Source organism: Limulus polyphemus, unplaced genomic scaffold (genome assembly GCF_000517525.1).
Source record: "Limulus polyphemus unplaced genomic scaffold, Limulus_polyphemus-2.1.2 Scaffold3091, whole genome shotgun sequence".
In the NCBI taxonomy this organism is placed as follows: Eukaryota; Metazoa; Arthropoda; class Merostomata; order Xiphosura; family Limulidae; genus Limulus; species Limulus polyphemus.
The window spans coordinates 62,700-83,857 of record NW_013668701.1 but is presented as its reverse complement, the minus strand read 5'-3'; the positions used below and the strand labels follow the sequence as shown (position 1 = coordinate 83,857).

The 21,158-nt window shown below is 33.3% G+C and overlaps 1 protein-coding gene across 1 annotated transcript in view; it reads right to left on the bottom strand.

The window, feature by feature from the left end:
• Positions 1-2,558: 2,558 nt before the first annotated feature.
• LOC106468633 overlaps positions 2,559-21,158 on the bottom strand; it is a 45,283-nt gene continuing 26,683 nt past the window's right edge. The window contains exons 4-8 of the mRNA XM_022396979.1: positions 20,653-20,797; positions 16,229-16,416; positions 12,981-13,084; positions 11,134-11,272; positions 2,559-9,336 (exon numbers count right to left, since the gene is read on the bottom strand). Coding sequence (XP_022252687.1) covers positions 11,156-11,272; positions 12,981-13,084; positions 16,229-16,416; positions 20,653-20,797 — 554 coding nt within the window. The 3' untranslated portion in view covers positions 2,559-9,336; positions 11,134-11,155. The remainder of the gene's footprint in view (positions 9,337-11,133; positions 11,273-12,980; positions 13,085-16,228; positions 16,417-20,652; positions 20,798-21,158) is intronic.

The window sequence follows — 21,158 nt, the reverse complement described above, 5'->3', positions numbered from 1 at the left end:
GATTACATGTTATGATTGAGGACATTATCTTGTAGTATGGTCGTAGAGGACAAAAGTCACGTATGAGTTATAGATTACATGTTATGATTGAGGACATTATCTTGTAGTATGGTCGTAGAGGACAAAGGTCACGTATGAGTTATAGATTACATATTATGATTGAGGACATTATCTTGTAGTATGGTCGTAGAGGACAAAAGTCACGTATGAGTTATAGATTACATATTATGATTGACGACATTATCTTGTAGTATGGTCGTAGAGGACAAAAGTCACGTATGAGTTATAGATTACATATTATGATTGACGACATTATCTTGTAGTATGGTCGTAGAGGACAAAAGTCACGTATGAGTTATAGATTACATGTTATGATTGAGGACATTATCTTGTAGTATGGTCGTAGAGGACAAAAGGTCACGTATGAGTTATAGATTACATATTATGATTGAGGACATTATCTTGTAGTATGGTCGTAGAGGACAAAGGTCACGTATGAGTTATAGATTACATGTTATGATTGAGGACATTATCTTGTAGTATGGTCGTAGAGGACAAAGGTCACGTATGAGTTATAGATTACATGTTATGATTGAGTTTTGTTCAAAAACTGAATGAAGTATAAGATAAACAAATATAAGATGTACATGCCAGTGAATGGAAGCTGAAGAAATAACTTGTTTGAATACCTGTTTTTTATAACCGTAAAATAATTCTTAAACGTTTAGTAACCAAGTTCGTTTTCATATTTTTTTTTCATAATGTTTTGGTTGTAAACATCAGACTGTATCAGTTAAGATTAAATGATTGATCTACCTCCATATATAAAAACTGCAGAACAAAAATATTTACACTATATAAATATATATATATATATATATATATACGTATATGTATGTATACATTTTATAAATAACTTTTAGATAAAACAAGTTTTAAAATGTTAATTTCAGTGTTTAGAAAATTTGCTGTTTAGTGGTGACCTAATAAACGTGACACCCAAACTTAGTATAGAGAGATAGAAAAACTACATTTAGCGATGAATTAATAGTGCCCTCTATAGGTTTCCTTGGTAACTAATACTCGCAGACTAAATAATTCATAATTCGCACATATTCGGAACATCGCGGAAACTAAAGAGTACGTGAAGAATGTTATACAAATGAAAAGCGTGTGTTCTGTGAGTCACCTTTTGGCCACCAGATGGTCGTTCAGTAATACCCACTGTCAAGATTCCGTTGTAAATGAGCCGTTGCAACGTTCTGGTTGCTGTTGATTTTGAAATTGTGCCTCTATCAGGATGCTTGTTAAAAAAAAAGAAGTAACTGTTGCAGCCCCTTTTTTTTTCAGTACAATACGATTAACTCAACGCGTTCTGAAAACTTAAAGCCAACATTATAAAGGCATGACTTTGTACTCGGAGTCTGAAGAAATGTAGGCATCGATTTTTACCTGAACAACATTCTGACGGTCGAACGACTGTGTGTGCACGTGCGTGCATGTCCTCCTCCAGTACCATCCAGTTTTCGCTATGATGTAGTAATGTTGCGCGAATTATAAATCATCCCAAATATTTTTATTTCCAAAATTTTTTTTTCATCAAATCTGTTTAAAATTCACAACACGAGTTTGAAATTCCATTTGTAAAGCTCTTTAAGTTGAAATTTCAGAAGTTTAACAAATGTCGTATAGTGAAATTTGAAACGTTCCTAGATTTTATTTGAGTATATAGTCTTTTGAAGTTTTAAGATTTGCTGTATCCTATTTGTGAGTTGCTTTCCATTGACGTTTATCATATTTCAAAAGCAAGGTTTAAGTATTTTATTTCTGTTGCCATAGACGACAGATGGTTATTTATCGCGCTTTGTAAAGTGTTCAGTTTTGTTGTTGTTTTTTTTTTTTTAAGAAATAAAACGGTGTTTTTTTTAAAAAAAATTACAGAGTAAAATACATTTACATGCAAAATACTGCTGATATTTCGTAAAAATTGAGACAAGTCTTATCGAGCTGCAACCTTTACGTTTTGAAGTATGAAATTAATAAAACACACTTCACTTACAAAGACAGGCGAGTTTGTTGTCATGTTAAAAAAAACAACAAAATATCATAAGGCCTTGTAGATTATTTCATAATTTTTTGTCGGCAGGTAAAACAGATCAGTAATGACTGTTCACGTCACGTATCACATGTTTGTAAATTTCTTTACGTCATTTTATAATAATAACATACAGAAATCTCTATTTTCAACCAAAACAAATGACATCAATAGTTATGTTTCTTATAAGACTCGTGTGAAACGGTTATCGATTTTTAAGTAGTATTTATAAATGTAACAGAACTGAATATTAGTTGAAATTACACGCGTTAAGTCAGTTAAGGAATTCATCCAAATATGTTTTTTATTTCTAGAAGCTGTAGCTGAAATAGATTGTTTTTTAACATGGTTTATCGCAACTGAAAATTTTAACATACGAAAATATATTTGAGTTGATTAACAGAAACACGAATACTGGCTAAAGTTGTATAATACATAATTATATAAGCTTGGAGATACTCGATGAAGCTGAATAGAAACTTTATTGAAAGAAAAGTTTCATGTGCAATACAGTGGTATAAAAGTACAGTTTTGATGGGTTCTCATTGCACGGAATGTGCAAGCAAGTAAAGAAATGTTGGTCCCAAAATAAACATGAATCACGTAGCATAAAGTCAAGAATCAATACATAAATAAAACGTAAAAGTACAGAAGAACAAATTAATTATATAACATTTATTTTAGGGGATAATTTTTATTTTTAATTATTCCAAAACAATTTACATTTATGCTCGTAGCGTTTCATTTTTATGAATTGTTAAGGAGTGCAGTTTATAAACTAACATAGAATTTATTCATTAATTCACAAAAGAAAAGTATGTTCACACTACTACAAACGGCAAAAAGAGATTACAAGCAGTACTGATACATAAAATAGCTGTTGGTAAATCAAACAAATTTATGACTTGCAGTCAAATTCAAATAAATGCAATAACTTTTGAGACATGATAAATTTAGTCTCGAGTTCATGACTAGCTTTTATGTAAAATAGCCTTACATTAGCACACCACAAGTGTCCTGAAAAGCCTGAACAACATTATAATTTTAACATACGTTGGCCCATAACACAGTGATATAAATATAAGAAGAAACATTTTACCATTGAAATTTACTTATATTTTAATTTAACACGTGGTTATATGACGGGTAAAACAATGTTGAGATGCTGAATGGTTGTATTAACAGAAACAAACTCCTTACAAATAAACATTTAGATAGCACAAATTTATTTCAAATATAAAACGTGAAGATATTAAACCAACCAATGAAAATCGTTCTAATGTCATATTTTTATGATTTCTGTTACTGCCTCTTCATAAACTGTTCGCTAATTCTTAGAATTATTTTAACGCGACATATTCACCATTCTAAACAATCTTGCATCATAGACGGAAGTTACATGGGGGAAGTTGGAGATCGTCCCCCCCAAGTGTTAACAGCAGTAGTATTTAGCCATATGATGTGTTTGTGCAGAGATATAAGGTAACACTCCTCCCCCTAATCTCCCATTTGTATTTGTTTGTTATCAAATTTTGTACATAACTACTCAAGAGCTACCTCCGCTAGCCGTCCCTAATTTTGAAGTAATAGACTGGAGGGAAGGTAGCTTGTCAACAACATCACTAACTTGTGGGCTACTATCTAATATTGGTACTTAACCTTCACTCGTATAACACACCTTCGACCCATATTGTGAGGCGCATTTTTTTTTTTTTTCATATTTCGACAAGTTAACCACTGCCCTTCACCACCAACACTTATGAAACAAACATTACACCTGTGACTTTTATCCTTTTTTTTTTTTTCATAAACAGCGTATGTCAGTATTCAAATATTTATAAATAATTTAAACATGATACGAATCATCGTAACTGATATTAGGCAAATAACTTTTGAAATTAAAACGGTCTCATTTATAATTATATTACTGTTTAGCGGCGTTTAATGTAATAGTCTGGTCCTTACAACCCCGTATTTTACCGAACCGATGCACAATTCCACGTGGACGTAGACATTAATTCCAACAATACAAATACTAAAGAAGTAATTCTTTGTGCAAAAATATTCTGTAAATAAAAACTTGGAATAGATACACAGAAAATTACGAAAATCTACATTTGTCTTCAGCGATGAAAGTAATGACGTAGAACAATTTCATCGAATACCTTAAATAAGGAAAATCTGGATAAAATAAGAGATTAAAGAGTTTATGCAAACAGACACTAAGCAGTTCAGATAGTCATAGGAGTGCCTTGCAGTGTTCCCCCTTGGCTGCGCGGACACATAACAACCAATCATATGTCGCGCACTTCATTATTCCAGCCGCTCACATTCTCAGTAATGGTGAAGAGGCAGTCGATAATCCTAAAGCCGAAATAAGCAACTGGTAGCATTGCAAAGCGGCGTAATTATTCAATAGGGTTGATGGTCTAAAAATACCCCCCCCCCCGCAAAAAAATAAAAATAAATAACTGATAACGCAAATTTGCACATTGCCTTGATACTGGTGTACATGAAAAAATAGCGGGAACATTGGTGCCTTGTAGATAGATTCCTATCAGGAAGTATAGTGCACTTATTTAGTTCCAATATTATTTTTCTTCGTCAGACAACATTTGAAAAGATCAGTTAATTTGCATAAAAGATTATTATGATGCATCACACGAAAGTAAAACTATAAAGTGAGGATTGTATGGTCATGGAACCAGATATAACAAGTCGATAATCCACTAGCCAACATTCTATCTAATTGAAGTTCGTGGTGGCGAAAGAACACGTATATACTCAGTTCAAGCTAAGACTTTCTCCGTTTGTTTGTACCCAGCGAACTGGCATTTGGAACGTCAGAATTCAGTCTTCAAATTTCGAATATAAATAAAGTCGGCCATAATCTTGTGACCTTTTTTTTTTTCATATACAACCATTTTCTCGCGTATCGCGTTTTCTCTGAAAATGCCTAATTGGAAAGATGTTGAACGAAGAATTTTGTATATAATTTACCCATAAATGTTTTAGTATTTATTACAGTGGATGGATGAGTTCACTAAGAAAATGTGTATCATCATAATATAATATAGATAAATTTCATTGCATAAATGACGTTTCATTTCAAAGTAGCTAACCGAAGTTAAAACTATTTGTTACAGCTGTGACGTTTCAGTTTGTTGAGGGGCCAGAAAATTAGCTCGTTTGAAAGGATAAAGCCGATCCCCTTCACATAATCTGATTGGCTTCACTTACTTAATTAAAACAAAAAAACGAATTGTTCAGAGTTGTCTAATTCTTGTTTACGCATAGATTTTATATTTTCGTTGACTATCTGTCCGGCATGATGTCAGTGTTATAATATGTACCTTTGCTGAATTTATTGTTATTTAAAAAGTTGGTAGCTTTTAGCTCAGAACAGTAAATCTGTATAGGATTTCTTTAGGAACATGAAAAGTTAATACACACACACTGATGTGATAATTTCCGTAAATACTTTCAGTTTCATGTTGTTATCGTACGCAAATTGGCTTTGTTGGTGATCAGTAGATAAATAATGGGTAAATAATTCCTCTGGTACTTGCAATGAACAACTGGCTAGATGCACTTCATTCTAACCTTTCAACTTATAAAAACATTTATATTGATAATGAGTTATACACGACGACAACTAACTGTAACGTTTAAGGTTTAACCTTAATACATAATAGGCTTAACTACTTAGTCCGGTTTTTTTTTCTATAGAACGAAAAAGAAGTTCAGTAAACATCCGCAATAAAAAAGTGAAGACAATAATGAATGAACTGTATAGGGTTACCCAAGCGGAGATAAAATAGCAAAACCTGAAACATTCCAAAAACTACTATACCAGACAAATGACAATGAAGATAGAAGTATGGGAAATAGGCATTTATCCAAAAATAGTGTGTGGACGATCTCCACTCTCGAGTGTAACACCATATACAGGTGAATGTTTCTAAACTAAAAAAAATAATAATAATTGCCCCAAAACGCAATTAAAACTCACTAAAATTAAGATTTTATATTGACGCTCTTTATTATAAAAATAAATATAATTCAAGTTTAAGGTAAAATTATGTAAACTAATGTACAACATTAAGTATTTGGAAAATCATCTTGAATCTAAAAAATTCAAGACATTTTAGCGAACATTATAAACCAAGGAATTTCCTGGGTGTATTGTATATGATAAAGTTTTAAAATGGCATAAAACTCATTTTTGGTTGTACTCAAATTGTTTTTATCCTATTTAGATGATATATATATGTATCTTGTAATAAATATTGGAATATTCCAGTAAAATAATTTTCATGTTTACTGACAATAGTTACAATAATTAAAACATAAAATAGATATGTATTAAAAAAAAATAAGCGTGCCCTGGCCACATAAAGTTTAACTTAGACGTTGAGCCGGCCCAAGGGAAAATTGACTAGAACTGTTAATTGCAATGTTGCCTTTGACGCCCTGTGTGGGGGGCACACGTAGCCCATCTCAAGGGCCAGCCCTGCTTAGAGGACTTTCAGATGGCCGCTGTTAAAAAATGTTATTTCAAATCAATACATAATGGCAATTTTCTAGAATTAACCAGTAAAAAAAAACTTCACGTCAATTTTCAAGCCTGATATTTTTGTATCTTCCTATTTTCTATTCCACGTGAAATTATTTTGAGAAAACTAATTTATACTCGAACCGAGGTCATCCATATCACAAGCAGTCAACAGTTACGCTCTATATGTGAATATAGTTTCACAAGCAGTCAACAGTTACGTACTGGACCACAGTTTTACTTTACGAACACTTATAAAAAAGATTCAGTATTCTCCATAAAATAAATAATTGAGTTTCTTAACGTAACAAAAGGAATGAACTTATCAACACAAATTCTAAGAATTCAAGATTACGTTAAAAAAAAAAGGCATGCCCGCCAAACTACGGTGTTCTTCATGTAGTAAATATGTACTTTCCTAATTATTCATAAAGTTTAATTGATTATCACATAAAATTTGGTTAGGAAATTACATAGGTTTGATTTCACGTCCACTGCCAAAAGAGTTTAATGTTATCTTAGTAATGAAGATGTGAAGCGTGAGGGAGAGAACAGTGCTACATGAAATGTCTACTATATTTAGCCAAGAAGTTGCTACATCAATCTTTCTGGAAATATCACCGAATAATCGCTTAAACCAAAACTATTAGTTAAAAATAGAGGAAAAACTATCAAACCCTTAGAAGGTGTTTACGTAAACCTATCATTTTTCATTTCAACTCTAACAAGCTAAAAAAGCATTCGAGAGACTAGAAAAATGCATATTTGGTTTTGAGCAAGAGACAGTAACGTGCTATACTAAATTTGTTAAATGTGAATGTTTGTGAATATATACAGATTACCTTATATTGTTCTCTCTAAAAGTTTTTCTCTATTCATCTTTTCTTACACATCTAGCTTATTGAACCATCTAAAAAACTGAAATACTACAATTATATAAGCCCTTTAAATGCATAGAGTTAGGAATAAAGTTGTTCCAATGCGAGTAAAATAAGTTGTGTTGTAAAAAGATATATTAGCTAAAGTATCACTACTTAATTACTTAGTTATATACACAGATAAAGCAGCAGATAAATTGTTATAAAGTTTCAAACTGCGCGAAAATCTTTGGTATTTCAGAGAGAAATATCGATTAAGATTTAATAAATTCAATCAATTCATGACAAAAGTGGATTCTACAACGTAATAAAAAAAAATCACACGTGACGTTTCTGTATAGTAAGTATTTCATTCTATCAAATATGTGGCAGAATGAAATGCTTGTATTTTACCTTAGTAATGATTTGCTTGTTGTTGAATGTTGTATGACGGTGTATTGATAAAGTATGGTTGTTGCCCCATTCTGTCTGTGCTGATAAACAGTGAGCATATTGTATAAGTGATGAAAAATACGGTACTCAATATATAAAAGGATAGCTTATGCATTTGTATATAATTGAATAACACCTAGAACTGCATAAGTTTCAGCGCTGTGGAAATCAACAAATTAATATTCAAATATTATTTGATTTGATTTCTTGAGACAACAAAACCTTCTTATTTTTTCTCCGTGAGAAAACAATCAATATATGTTTTATTTCATCTTATGTATTTTATGTTGCATGTAAACCAGGCTTCTTGCGGATTTACATACATACGCAATATATGTTGTGAAAACGAAAATTAGCAGGATATATGAATTTCGCAGTTACTGAATAAATACAGGTTAATCACTGTGTGTATATCAAGTCTTCTGTGGTTGAAGTTAACCTTATATATACTTAGTTTTAGGTGCATATCTAGGCTACCTTCCTTACGTGTGAACTAAACAAATAAAATAATTTATTTCAGTAAATGTGTTTGAAAGAGATTTTGGGCCTAGAGTTGTATATCATGTCTTCTGTGGTTGAAGTTAACCTTATATATACTTAGTTTTAGGTGCATATCTAGGCTACCTTCCTTACGTGTGAACTAAACAAATAAAATAGTTTATTACGGTAAATGGGTTTGAAAGAGATTTTTGACTTAGAGTTATATAAAACATTCATTGGTTAACCTGATATTTTGAATTAAAATATTTTAATGAACTTGGTAAAGCTTAAAGCAAGAGTAGTATTTTAATTTTTGGAATTTGTCTTTTTTTTTATCAAATTTGGAAAAACACTTTTGTTTTCAACTGGAGTTAAAATTTTATGAAGAAAACAGAAAAGAAATGCATTTACTATTTCTGTAGACTAGTCTAATTCCTAGTAAGATTCCAGATAAATTTATCATATTTAAACATTTTAAAGTGTAAAACAACAACAAATAGAAAGAACTGTAAGACGCTGAAAACAGAGTTCTCAAGCTATAAATATTTTTTCTCTGAAATTCCAGTCAGATATTTTATGAATATTAGGAAGTTACTATACTGTTTAACTACAGACGATAATTAGAATATAATATTAAAATAGTATCAACTTACACTATACAATGGTATATCAACAGCTTATTCTGCGCTAAAAGTAAAGTAAAAAAAGTGATTAAAGGCATTCACTGCTTTGAATGGCAATATGGAATGAATTATAAAAGGCATGGTAAACAGGACCTTGAAAGAATATCCATCCATTAAAGCAACTTGAAAAAACATTGGCGAACGGTTGTGATGTTTATCCATTTTTCCAGTAGTGCAATCCCCTCTCAGCCATCCGATGTAGGCTCAAGCAGCCTGAGTAAAAAAACAGATTCAAATTATACATCCAGCACCTTTATCTTTTAATTTGTGGCTCAGATTCTGTATACGGACGACTTTAAATATCATTTTTACGTTAATGAGACGTTTTAAAACAACCTTGATCAACAGCTATCTAAAATTATGATCAGTAAAATGTGTAGTTGGAAAATGGCATCTAATAACATGCGTTCCATATTTAGGAACAAGGAAACTTCCTGGAGAAGTGAATTACACAAGTGAGAGGAAAATATCACGTATTTCATGTAAACCAGCAGCTCAAGAATTAAGTGAGATCACATCTCAAAAACAAACCAAAGAAGAAGAATATATAGTGACAACTAGGTTATTACTGTCTCACTGCTTTTGGGTCTAAAATGGTTAAATGTTTATCCAATGTGAAGAATGTCGTGGACCATGTTGCAGAAAAGATACATTTAAAATGGTGTAAAACACTGAAGTTTGTGAAACACTGTAACCCTTAGGATAACAAAACATCAAACTTTAAAACATATATGTGTTTTTATTCTGTAACATCTATTACCCCGAGACATTTGTATTTTTATATCCTGTTGCACCAATCTAAGCGAAGAAACTTGGCACCATTAGTATATTCCAATTATAAAACAAAAAGGAATTATTTTTGTAACGGTAAACCAGAAATAAATTTTGAAACCACAGAATTATCCAATTATAAAACAAGAAGGACATTTTTGTAACTGTAAATCAGAAAGAAATTGTGAGACTATCGAAAAATATTTACAAAAAAATAGTTTAAAATAACATTAAAGGTATAATACATGGATGTCACTAACAATATTTTGATGTGTACTAGAGATAGCTAAAATCATTGTAGTACTTTCATCGTGAGAAAATAATGTTTAATAAACGCACATTCAACACGTGTGATAGGCTAAAACATTTCATTGTATTTTAAAAGCAAGGAATAACTTGTAAATATTCACGTACCTTTCTCTAAGAATCTTTAAATTAAGCAAAATGAATGGTAATTTTTTATGTGTGGCAAAATTTTAGAATCAAGCTCTATTTTTGGATGGTCGATGATTTTTTAAGACCAAAGCTACACAATAAGCTATTTATCCTCTGCCAATAACGGATATTGAAACTCGAATTGTAGAGTAGTAAGCCTGCAAACTCATCGCTGAGCCATTGGGGACGCTTTATTTTCTAATTTAAGAGAAACTATAAACACTTTCGTATCGTTACGAAATTACTGAGATTCTGAAACCATAACTGAGAAGATAAATATATAACATAACCCGACACGACGATAGTTTTAAACGTTTCTGGTAAATGATAAACCTGCTTTTTACATTCATCCCACGGTTGTTGAGAAATGTGAAATCAGAAATCACAATTTGAAGAACTGTAAAACCATTTTCTTTAATAACTTATTGTAATAGAGAAACGTTTTTTAGTCCCCTATAGTTTCTCAAAAAGTCAATTTTTACCAGGAAGTATGACATAATATCACGTTACTATATGTTTCGTGTCATAATGTTTTTAAAGCCAAGTTTTACCGTGAAATATGACACACAATCTCTACATGTAATCTTACGTTACTATATTTTTCGTATCATAATGTTTTTATAGCCAAGTTTTACCGGGAAGTATGACATACACACGCTCTGTATATGTAATCTTACGTTACTATACGTTTCGTGTCATAATGTTTTTAAAATTCTGAAAAATAGCTTATATGTATAAAGAGGGTAATTTCAGACGAAGTTAAAAAAACAAACATTTTTCAAACACTTCTGCAGAGTGTCTCACCATATAAGAATTGTAGACACCATTAAACTTGGGTAGGCAAAGATGGCGATTTTCCATTGGACTTAGAACGTGTACCAGATGTGTCTGTAATAATTACTGTCGGAGATGTTGGGCCATTCACGTCACATTCAAAACCACTCTGAAAAGCAAAGTAGATTTATAAAAGGTGTTTTGTGAACACGACTGTTTATTAGTTCTATTTATGTTATGTACATTGAATGTCTCACATTAAGTATGATGACGTTTAAAGGTATTGTTTTGTAGATATTATTTTTTTGTTGTTTAATATTGCGCAATGCTACTCGAGGGCTATTTGCGTTAGCCGTCCCTAACTTTGACTATGGGAAAGGTAGCTAGGCAACACCACCCACTGCCAACTCTTGGGCTACACTTTACCAAGATTGGCCGTCACATTATAACGCTCCCATGGCTGAAAAGGCGAGCGTGTTCAGGGGTGGTATTCGAACCCGCGATCCTCAGATTGCGAAGCGAGTGTCTTAACCATATCTTGAAAGTTACAGGGCAAAACTCACGACCTTTGATAACTCGTGATATAAGGGTCTACTATTTGGAACAGGGGAGGATTCAGTGGCGAATATTCATATATATACACAGTTAAATATTCTTTAAAGATATTACTGCTCATGTGGATAAGGGTAATGGTGTGGATTTGGTGTTTTTGTATTTTCATAAAGAATTTGACAAGCTGCTACATAAAAGGAATGTTCAATACATTACCTAAGTGTGTTGATGATATTAAGCTTTTGAGTCCTGTTATTATCTCAAGAGGAGGGTGCTACTTTATCAAAGGATAAGGATTATCTGTTGAGTTAAGCGAATGAACCGCAGATGATAATTATAATAAATGCAAGTTAATGCATGTGACGTATCATAATTTGAATTATAAGTATAATTTTGATGGAAATAACTTTAAGAGTTATGGGTGAAAAATCTTGGTGTTCTTATACTAGTTGCAGGATAAATAGGATTTTAGGTCCTATATACAGAAATACTGAATCTAAGTCTAAAAAGGTTATAATGTCATTGTACAGGTCACTGGTTAGGCCATGGATTGAGTATAATGTTTAGTCCTGAGCTCCTTACCTTAGAAAGGACACTGAATTGTTGGAAAGGGTTCAGAGGGTGGCTACTAGGATGAAAAGGTTATCATATTAGAACATGTTGAGACCTTTAAAACTGTTTTCTCTTGAACAAAGTAAAGTTAAGGGAGATTTTAATGATGTGTATAAAACTGTTAAGAACTGATAGCGTTAATGTATCATCTTTTTATGTACTTAATGGTGAGAACTGTAGGACACGACGATACAGTTTGGCAGGGTAGGAGAAGAGGCGGACTAAGGCGAGGGCTATTTGGGCTGTAGCCCCAGGACCAGTATGAGGTTTAGTTGTTTTTTTTATATATACTTTAGTCTTTAGTCGCGATCATAATAAACCCGGTAGAAAATTTAACCCCAGGCCCGTCATTTAATCCGCCCCCTGAGTAGTAATCATCTTAAGTTAAGACAGTTTATTTTTCTAACAAGGCGGTTGGTCTTTTGAACGGATTTTTTTCAGATGTGCTGAATACAGTAAATTTAAAGGAGTTTTAAGGGAAGGCTTGATAAATTCTTGAGTGATAAGGACTGACTTCGAGTGTTTTATTTTTATTTCAAAGTTTTGTATAGTGGATGGGATAACCTATGTGGACCAATAAGTCCCTTGATGTATCAGTAACCAGTATACAAACCAGTAATTTATGGCACTTTTTGGTTCAGATGAAAATATGTTGAGAATTGTTGCTGAAAATATTCTGTTTAATTTCTAGACAGTTACATCTAATGAAATACCTTTAGTCCAGCTTCTCCGTTTGGAGATCCATGGGGCTTGGCTGGGGATTCAGGATGTTCCTTCACTGGACTACGCAGCACTTCCTGGCTGTCAGATGGAGTTACTAAAATGACAAAACTCAATAAGAAACATGTTAACTACGTCGGGAATCCGTTTATCTATAAATATGTCCTATTTTAATGAATAAGATAATTGTTTTGCATATAGACTACAATACACATATGCAGTACTTATTAAAATACTGTAACAATTGTAGATCGCGGTACATAGCTTCTATATAGAAACTTAACACAGACTAGCAAGGCCACAACGTGGTTGTGTGAGTGATAAATTAGAATACAAACTAAACGTTTATGGTTCAAAACAAAAAACGATAGTTTATCTAAATAGCGACTGTGAGCAGTGAAAAAACGTCAGTTGAAGAAAAACAAAAAGGAAACCAGATGTGTGTACGTCGTGTAAGAAAATCGCGCTAAAAATCTTTCAGTTTCTTGTGCCGTCTTATCATGTACCAAACTTATCTCTAGCTTCATGGTCTCTTCCAAAGGAATGTTAGTGAAAGAAGCGTATAGTTTCCTAAGCACACTTTTGAACAACATCTATTATGGTCGAATAGATGAAATAGCCATGGGTTTAAGATAAGTTTCTCCCTACGAATTTAAGCTTCATAAAAGTTGTTTTGGTTTTAATAACGAATTCTCTATAATTCAGCTACGCAGATTACGAAAATAATATTAATTTTTTCTATCGCATTAGAATTTTTTTACAAATCGGGAAGAAAAAAAAAATTTACTTCGATCAAATTGACCACAAATATAACATAATATGTTTGGGTCATTTACACTACCTCTTGTTGCCATGGCGACGAATAAAAAGTATTGATAAAAAAAAAATAATGTCAGAATGCACGTACAAACAAATACTATCCAGAAACGACAAGTCATACGGCCTGTTAAGCGTAAATATACTAGCGGTGTGTTTCTCGTGGGTTCTAGAACGATCAATGAGACTCTCACGTCGCGATTGGTCTAGATATATCTATAGCCAGTGGTTGTTAACATTTTAAGCATAACAAAATGTGATCTGATTTCAATGAAAATGATTCACTTATGTAAAAGTAAATATGACGTTTTGTGAAAAATCTGTACGTGACGGAGAAAAATGGATATCATTTTCGCATTCAGCGTACAGGAATTTCTGTGGAACATGTAAACATTTCAAGGCAATAAAACCATCGCAGGCCTATGTAATGTCTTATTTTGTTTCCGTGGAGAAAAAAAAGTTGGAAAATTATCCAGATCGTTTGAGGAATCTGAGTATGTTTTGATTATTCGATCTGTTTAGCAAAACGATGAGTTTCATTTTTCTATATCGAACATCAGAGAAAAAAAACAACAACATCAAATCGTTTTTTCAGATGTTTCATTTCACAATAATAATGGTAAATTTGTATGCGTGGTAAAAAATAAATGTCCTTATTTTAATTTCAGTCTTTTTTATAAAATTACAAGACAAGCAAGTATGCCTCTATTTCACAAATTAAGATCGAGACGTTTTTGAAAAGTGTTTTTTTCCTTCTGGAATTACAAATACGTTTTATAAATGACTCCCTTAACAAGCAGAGCATCTTTTAAACGGCTAAAATGTTATATTTCGAAACAACTTTAACGTGTAGTTTTATGGTACACAGACCAATAGAACTTTGTATGTAAAAAAATAAAGAAACTAAGCATTAAGTCACGATGTATTTCTAATAGAGATGCGTCGATACCGATCATATTTTTGAAATTGATAATTAATTACTATTTCGCGCAAGAATAAATTAAGACATCATCAGAAGTATCAAATAATTGACTAATTCTAAAATCATTTAAATTATTTTATGCTATTGCTATCAGTGGTAGTGGGCCCGGCATGGCCAGGTGGTTAGGGAGCTCGACTCGCAATCTGAGGGTTGCGGGTTCGAATCCCCGTCACACCAAAACATGCTCGCCCTTTCAGCCATAGGGGCGTTATAATGTTACGGTCAATCCCACTATTCGTTTGTAAAAGAGTAGCCCAAGAGTTTGCGGTGGGTGGTGATGACCAGCTGCCTTCCCTCTAGTCTTACACTGCTAAATTAGGGACGGCTAGCGCAGATAGCCCTCGTGTAACTTTGCGCGAAATTAAAAAAAACAAACAAAAAAACAAACAAACAATCAGTGGTAGTCGGAATCACCAATAACGATATCGACTTAATAAACGGCGCATCTCTAATTTTTAAACCTGTGTGTAGTTCACAACATTTCATTTACTCATTTGAATATAAAATATTTCCACTCAAAACTGCTGATGTTGTTTACTAATTTACGTATTACTGATGCTCATAAGGTTATACGTCTCTTTAATGTATTGTTACGACAGCGGAAGTCACGTGACTCTGGTAGCACGTGATGAGTTTCTAAAAGGATCGGGGAACATCGCGAATAATCCAGTATTTGCTAGGCGCCCTCTATTTTATTATATAAGCTGGCAAATAAAGTGATGGCAATAATTGAATTGCAGATAGAGAGATTGAAGATACAGATAATCGAGTCAAGCCGTAAGTAAAGTGCGTGAATCGTTGTGAATTCTAGCGTGTGTTTAGGTTAAAGTGACTGTGGAAATTAAGTGTATTGCAAAGTTGTATTGAGAAAGAATAAACTAGTTTTATTTAAGAAAGGACTTGTATCGCTGAAGTTTTTCGGAAAGAATTTCTACGGAAAATTAACAAACGACCAGAGAGGTAACAGTATTGTCGAGGTGGAAATTAATCCAAGTGTATTTCTGCATGCCTTAGGTGAGTGTGACGTAGTCGTTCATTAATATTATTCTATGATCTTTGCTAGGCCTAGTAATAAGACATGTCTGTTTAATTTAAAAGAGATCTCGGCGAGTAATACATTAAGATCACAACTCAATTGGGTCTATGCTGTGAATCTTTTCCATATGTTTAAATGAGATGAGTTTATAAAAAAATATTAATGCTATTAGTAAAATTCATAATACTAACCATAATAAATATTTTTCTTTATCGGAATATCTTTCACAGCTACCATAAACTTGATCTATGACCTTAGTTATAAAACAAAAGCACGAATGAAACTGAAATTATTTTAATAAAAACGAAGGTGACATTTAAGAGAAACTATCAGACCACTTTTATGTCTTTTCGGGATATTTCCGTAATTGAATGTAAAACATTTTATGTAAATACCAACTCACTTACCTGAACGCAGCGAGCGTGGAGACGGGTGAGAGCGTTGTGAATAGGTGCTTGGCCTCCTGGAGCCTGGCACGTGGAGGCTCGCGTGACTGGCGCGTTTGCTGCTTCCCTTGCGCTTCTTTCCCAACCTGATGTGCATCAACCGTGGATGAGGAGAGTTGAAAATGGTTCGCTCGTTACGGAATCTGGCCCTGTTAGAATATCATTGTACTATTTTTAAGCTCTCAAAACACTCCGAAACACAATGAAGTATTCAATACGTAAAAGCTTCGGATCATTGTTATGATGACAGTAAATGGTCATGACATACCGAATGTAGCTGTGAATGCTTATATGATAATACTGTGACCAAGATCAAAGTAAAAGGTCATTGAATATTAAACATATGCACAAAGTAACCAATGGACTTCCCGTCTCCGAGGTTACGGAAATCCGTTTCTTGTAGGTGGAATCAACTAAATTAAGATAAATTTATAAGATTTATTTATTAATAATTATAACTTCTAAAAACATAATCTGTTAATATTATTTTATTGTTGGAAATATTAATTATAGTGGAGATAAAAATGATATTTATTTTAACTCTTACGCTGCCATAAGAACATGTATAGAATACCATAAGCCTTGAGGAGTGTGATGTTAAATCACAAGGGATTTTGTACATTTGTACATGAAGAGGGGGTATTGTTCTTCGAACTTCCCAACGTTTGCCAGTTTTAATTGGCGTATAAATGATGAAATATTAATATGTATTTTTGTTTTTACTCTGTTTCTAAAGTTAAACCAGAAACTGTGAGAGCTGTTTATTTATAAAAGTAGTAGTGAAAGAGTAAATGACGTACAATATAACGTGTAAACAAATGTACAGTAGATCAATATATTTTTTTAAAATTTGGATTGAAATATTAACTTGCATACTTCGCTATTACTTATTGGTTGTTTCAACTGATGGTTGTCAGTTAAGCCACTCTTACTCCAACCGCTGGAGTTTCCAGTTCCCATACTTTATTTCCATAACTTACAGGCAAAGTTTTATAAGATATACTAACAATTATAAGTTATTGAAAAATCTTTGAAAATAACTTTATATGCCCCATTCAGGTCTCGTAGATGTGTAATATTCAGAGTTTGATGACCATGCAGCGAATTAAGACAGACGATGTATTACATTGAGCGCTTAGGTAAGTAAAATATCAAACTAATTGATTTAGAAGATTGGTGTACCGAACGGGCAGGCGCGGAGGTAAAGGGGAGTTGCTGAGACCTTAGCCTCCCCTATAGCCTCTTCACCCAACGATCAATGCTTACTGTTAAAGCTGGTTCACTTCCTAAATACTACAGTATATGTTCCCACAAAATGTAGAGTGCAGCCCCCTTCCTCAATTTTATATTCAATCGCCCCTGCAAACGGGGCATTTCACTAAATTTAAGCGCTAAAACTAACTTTTTGTGGTTTAGTAAACTGATTAAGGCTCACGAACCTCACTACAGCTTACCTGCACTAAGGACCATGAACCTCACTACAGTTTACCTGCACTAAGGATCAGAACCTCGCTACAGTTTACCTGCACTAAGGATCATGAACCTCGCTACAGTTTACCTGCACTAAGGATCATGAACCTCACTACAGTTTACTTGCACTAAGGATCATGAACCTCACTACAGCTTACCTGCAATAAGGATCATGAACCTCACTACAGTTTACTTGCACTAAGGATCATGAACCTCACTACAGCTTACCTGCAATAAGGATCATGAACCTCACTACAGTTTACTTGCACTAAGGATCATGAACCTCGCTACAGTTTACCTGCAATAAGGATTATGAACTTCACTACAGTTTACTTGCACTAAGGATCATGAACCTCGTTTACGAAACTAGATACACAGCAGTACATATGAAGACTGTTATTTTACTTGACAACTTCCTTTGTTGCTGGCATCTATATTTTAATATGCTTTCTGGGATCTCTCACGTCAGTTTACCATCAAGAACGAATCCTAAAAGTTTAAATATCGTAGCAATTTTAAACTGTGTGTCATACAGGTAAAGTTGCAAAAGGATCTATGGTCCTTAATGCAGATAAATTCGCAGCATATTGTGTGATCCTTAGTACAAGTAAAGCTGAAACGCATTACATGATCCTTAGAGCAGGTAAGTCCGCAGCGGGAAAGTAATCCATGGTGCAGGTAAATCCACAACGTATTGTATGATCCTTAATGCAGGTAAGTCCACGTTGTATTATATGATCCTTAGTGCAGGTAAATCAGCAGCGTATTGTATGATCCTTAGTGCAGGTAAGCCCACGTTGTATTATATGATCCTTAATGCAGGTACCTGTAGCGAGGTTCATGATCCTTAGTGCAGGTAAACTGTAGTGAAGTTCGTGATCCTTAGGGCAGGTAAGCTGTAGTGAGGTTCATGATCCTTAGTGCAAGTAAACTGTAGTGGGTGAGTTTTTCAGTTTTCTCCAATTTACAGGTAACAGTCAAACAACTTAAAACTCTTAGTCATTAGCGGAAAGAATACTCTCTTACTTTTAAAATATCACAAACAACGTTTAGTCATAATTAACCCTAACCGTTTTGAAGCATAAACATTTTTAATCAGCAACGTCACCTACAATTTTGTATCTTTATAAAACTTCCGAATTTATTTTAAAAAATCCAATATTGACTCACTTTTATTATGGGCGGTAGCTGGGTTGAATGTATTGGTTCTTCGTAAATTACTTTAACATTTACTGGAGGGCAATGTACCCGAATTATTGATTATTTTTGTGCTACTATTGATGGCGGGAAGGTCGCTAAGAAATCAGTAACATTATAGTCGCTTAAACGCTACTGTATATAACATGTTTTATGTAATAAAAAAAAAAGTTCGCCTGTTTTAGAGAAAAACCACAATGAAATATCTACTGTGTCTACCGCGAGGAATCGAACTCTGAACTTTAGTGCTGTAAGTTCAAACGTTTGCCGCTGTTCCATCGAAGGGCCGTAAAAAACACTTTACCATTTATCAATAAGTTCTACTTTCCATAACTGTACAACTTAGAATTTCAGTCCACTGAACGTGTTGTAATCAGAGATGACTTACTTATGTATTCTTCATAACTGTTATAACGTGTTGTAATCAGAGATGACTTACTTATGTATTCTTCATAACTGTTATAACGTGTTGTAATCAGAGATGACTCACTTATGTAGTCTTCATAACTGTTATAACGTGTTGTAATCAGAGATGACTTACTTATGTATTCTTCATAACTGTTATAACGTGTTGTAATCAGAGATGACTCACTTATGTAGTCTTCATAACTGTTATAACGTGTTGTAATCAGAGATGACTCACTTATGTAGTCTTCATAACTGTTATAACGTGTTGTAATCAGAGATGACTCACTTATGTAGTCTTCATAACTATTATGTCGTCTAACGACAACACAAAGTTTAGAGGTCCTGCTTATGTAAGATTTTTTTATATCAATAATATGATGCAGTAAGTTAAACAAGAACTTTCACAGGTGTCATCACTGTGTCAGTGATTCTCAAAGTGGGAATTATGAATGTTTGGGATCTGTGAAAATATCACAAACAATTCTGATTAAAAACATGATGTATATCTGTTTATTTCCTTTTTGTCACGTACCTGTATGCTACTGAACACTGAATATAAAATGTCAAAAATATGTACTTCAAAGAAGTACTGGAGGGTGCACGGGAAACTGGAGGGGGCAAAGGGGGCCGCGATTTAAGAATTTTGGGAACCACTGCATTATGGAATGTTATTAGACTTCAAGTTATTTACATTAAGATAATTTGAAAGTCTTGTAGCCATACTGTTCTCCCACTTGTTACCTATTTATAAACTTAAACTGAGAACAAATATTATGTTGTTAATCTAGGTAAAAAATAAAATCAAAACTTCTTCAACCTCTAATTTAAATATTAAGGCATTTTGGATATTTTATAAGCGCTCTACTGGGAAATGACGCCACTTCAAGTTTCGGGTTGTCTTTTAATTATTGCTGTTCTTATGAGTGGTTTGTTTAACTTCACTGAAAGATTATAAATGCTTTTTAGAAACTAACAATGGAGAATCTTAGAAATAAATTAGTTCTGCAATAAGCATACATGATAAAATACAGTCATTTATAAATCCCGAACTATTTGAATATTAAAAACATTTGATACAGTAAATATCATTAATAAACCTCAGTTATTTTAGAAACGTTAAAACATAAAAAAAAATCAACATTCTCTTCCACGTCCGTATATAAAATTACAAGGCAATATTGTGCTTAAAATATGAAATATGAAATGACCATTTTCAATAAATAAACAAACCCGAAATACGTAATTCCCATTTGGTTATATTGTAATATTTCCTAAACTATTATTCAACTTATCACGGCTGATTTTCTTACCTACTAAACAGCTGCAAAGCAACGCACATGCCAACGAACATGATTCCTAAAAACACAACAATAGGAATCATGGTTTTGGTTTCTATTCCACGACTAGGTGGTGGCTCTGCATTGTCGTATTCGCCGCCCATGTCCATGTGTCTACCTGCCATATAAAGACATACATTTAATTGATTTTTAATGTGACAAGTAACACTATGAAAAAGGATCACAAACATTCGGATTATTGTTATTACTGATATCCTAAACAGAAATTTTCTGGCAGAGCACAGATTTATCACAGCATAAGTCTAGCACACACAGATGTACCTTGCCCATCATCTGGTCATCAGATACTAAACTGGTGCACTGCTTTACCCAGTGTCTGGTGGGACCTTCACTTTCTGTCCTCGATATAACCTTCACCTACTGGCATGTTGTGGTTTGTTGTCATCTCTTGATGTTTGTCACACTCCGATCACTACTGACATGTTGTGGTTTGTTGTCGTCTCTTGATGTTTGTCACA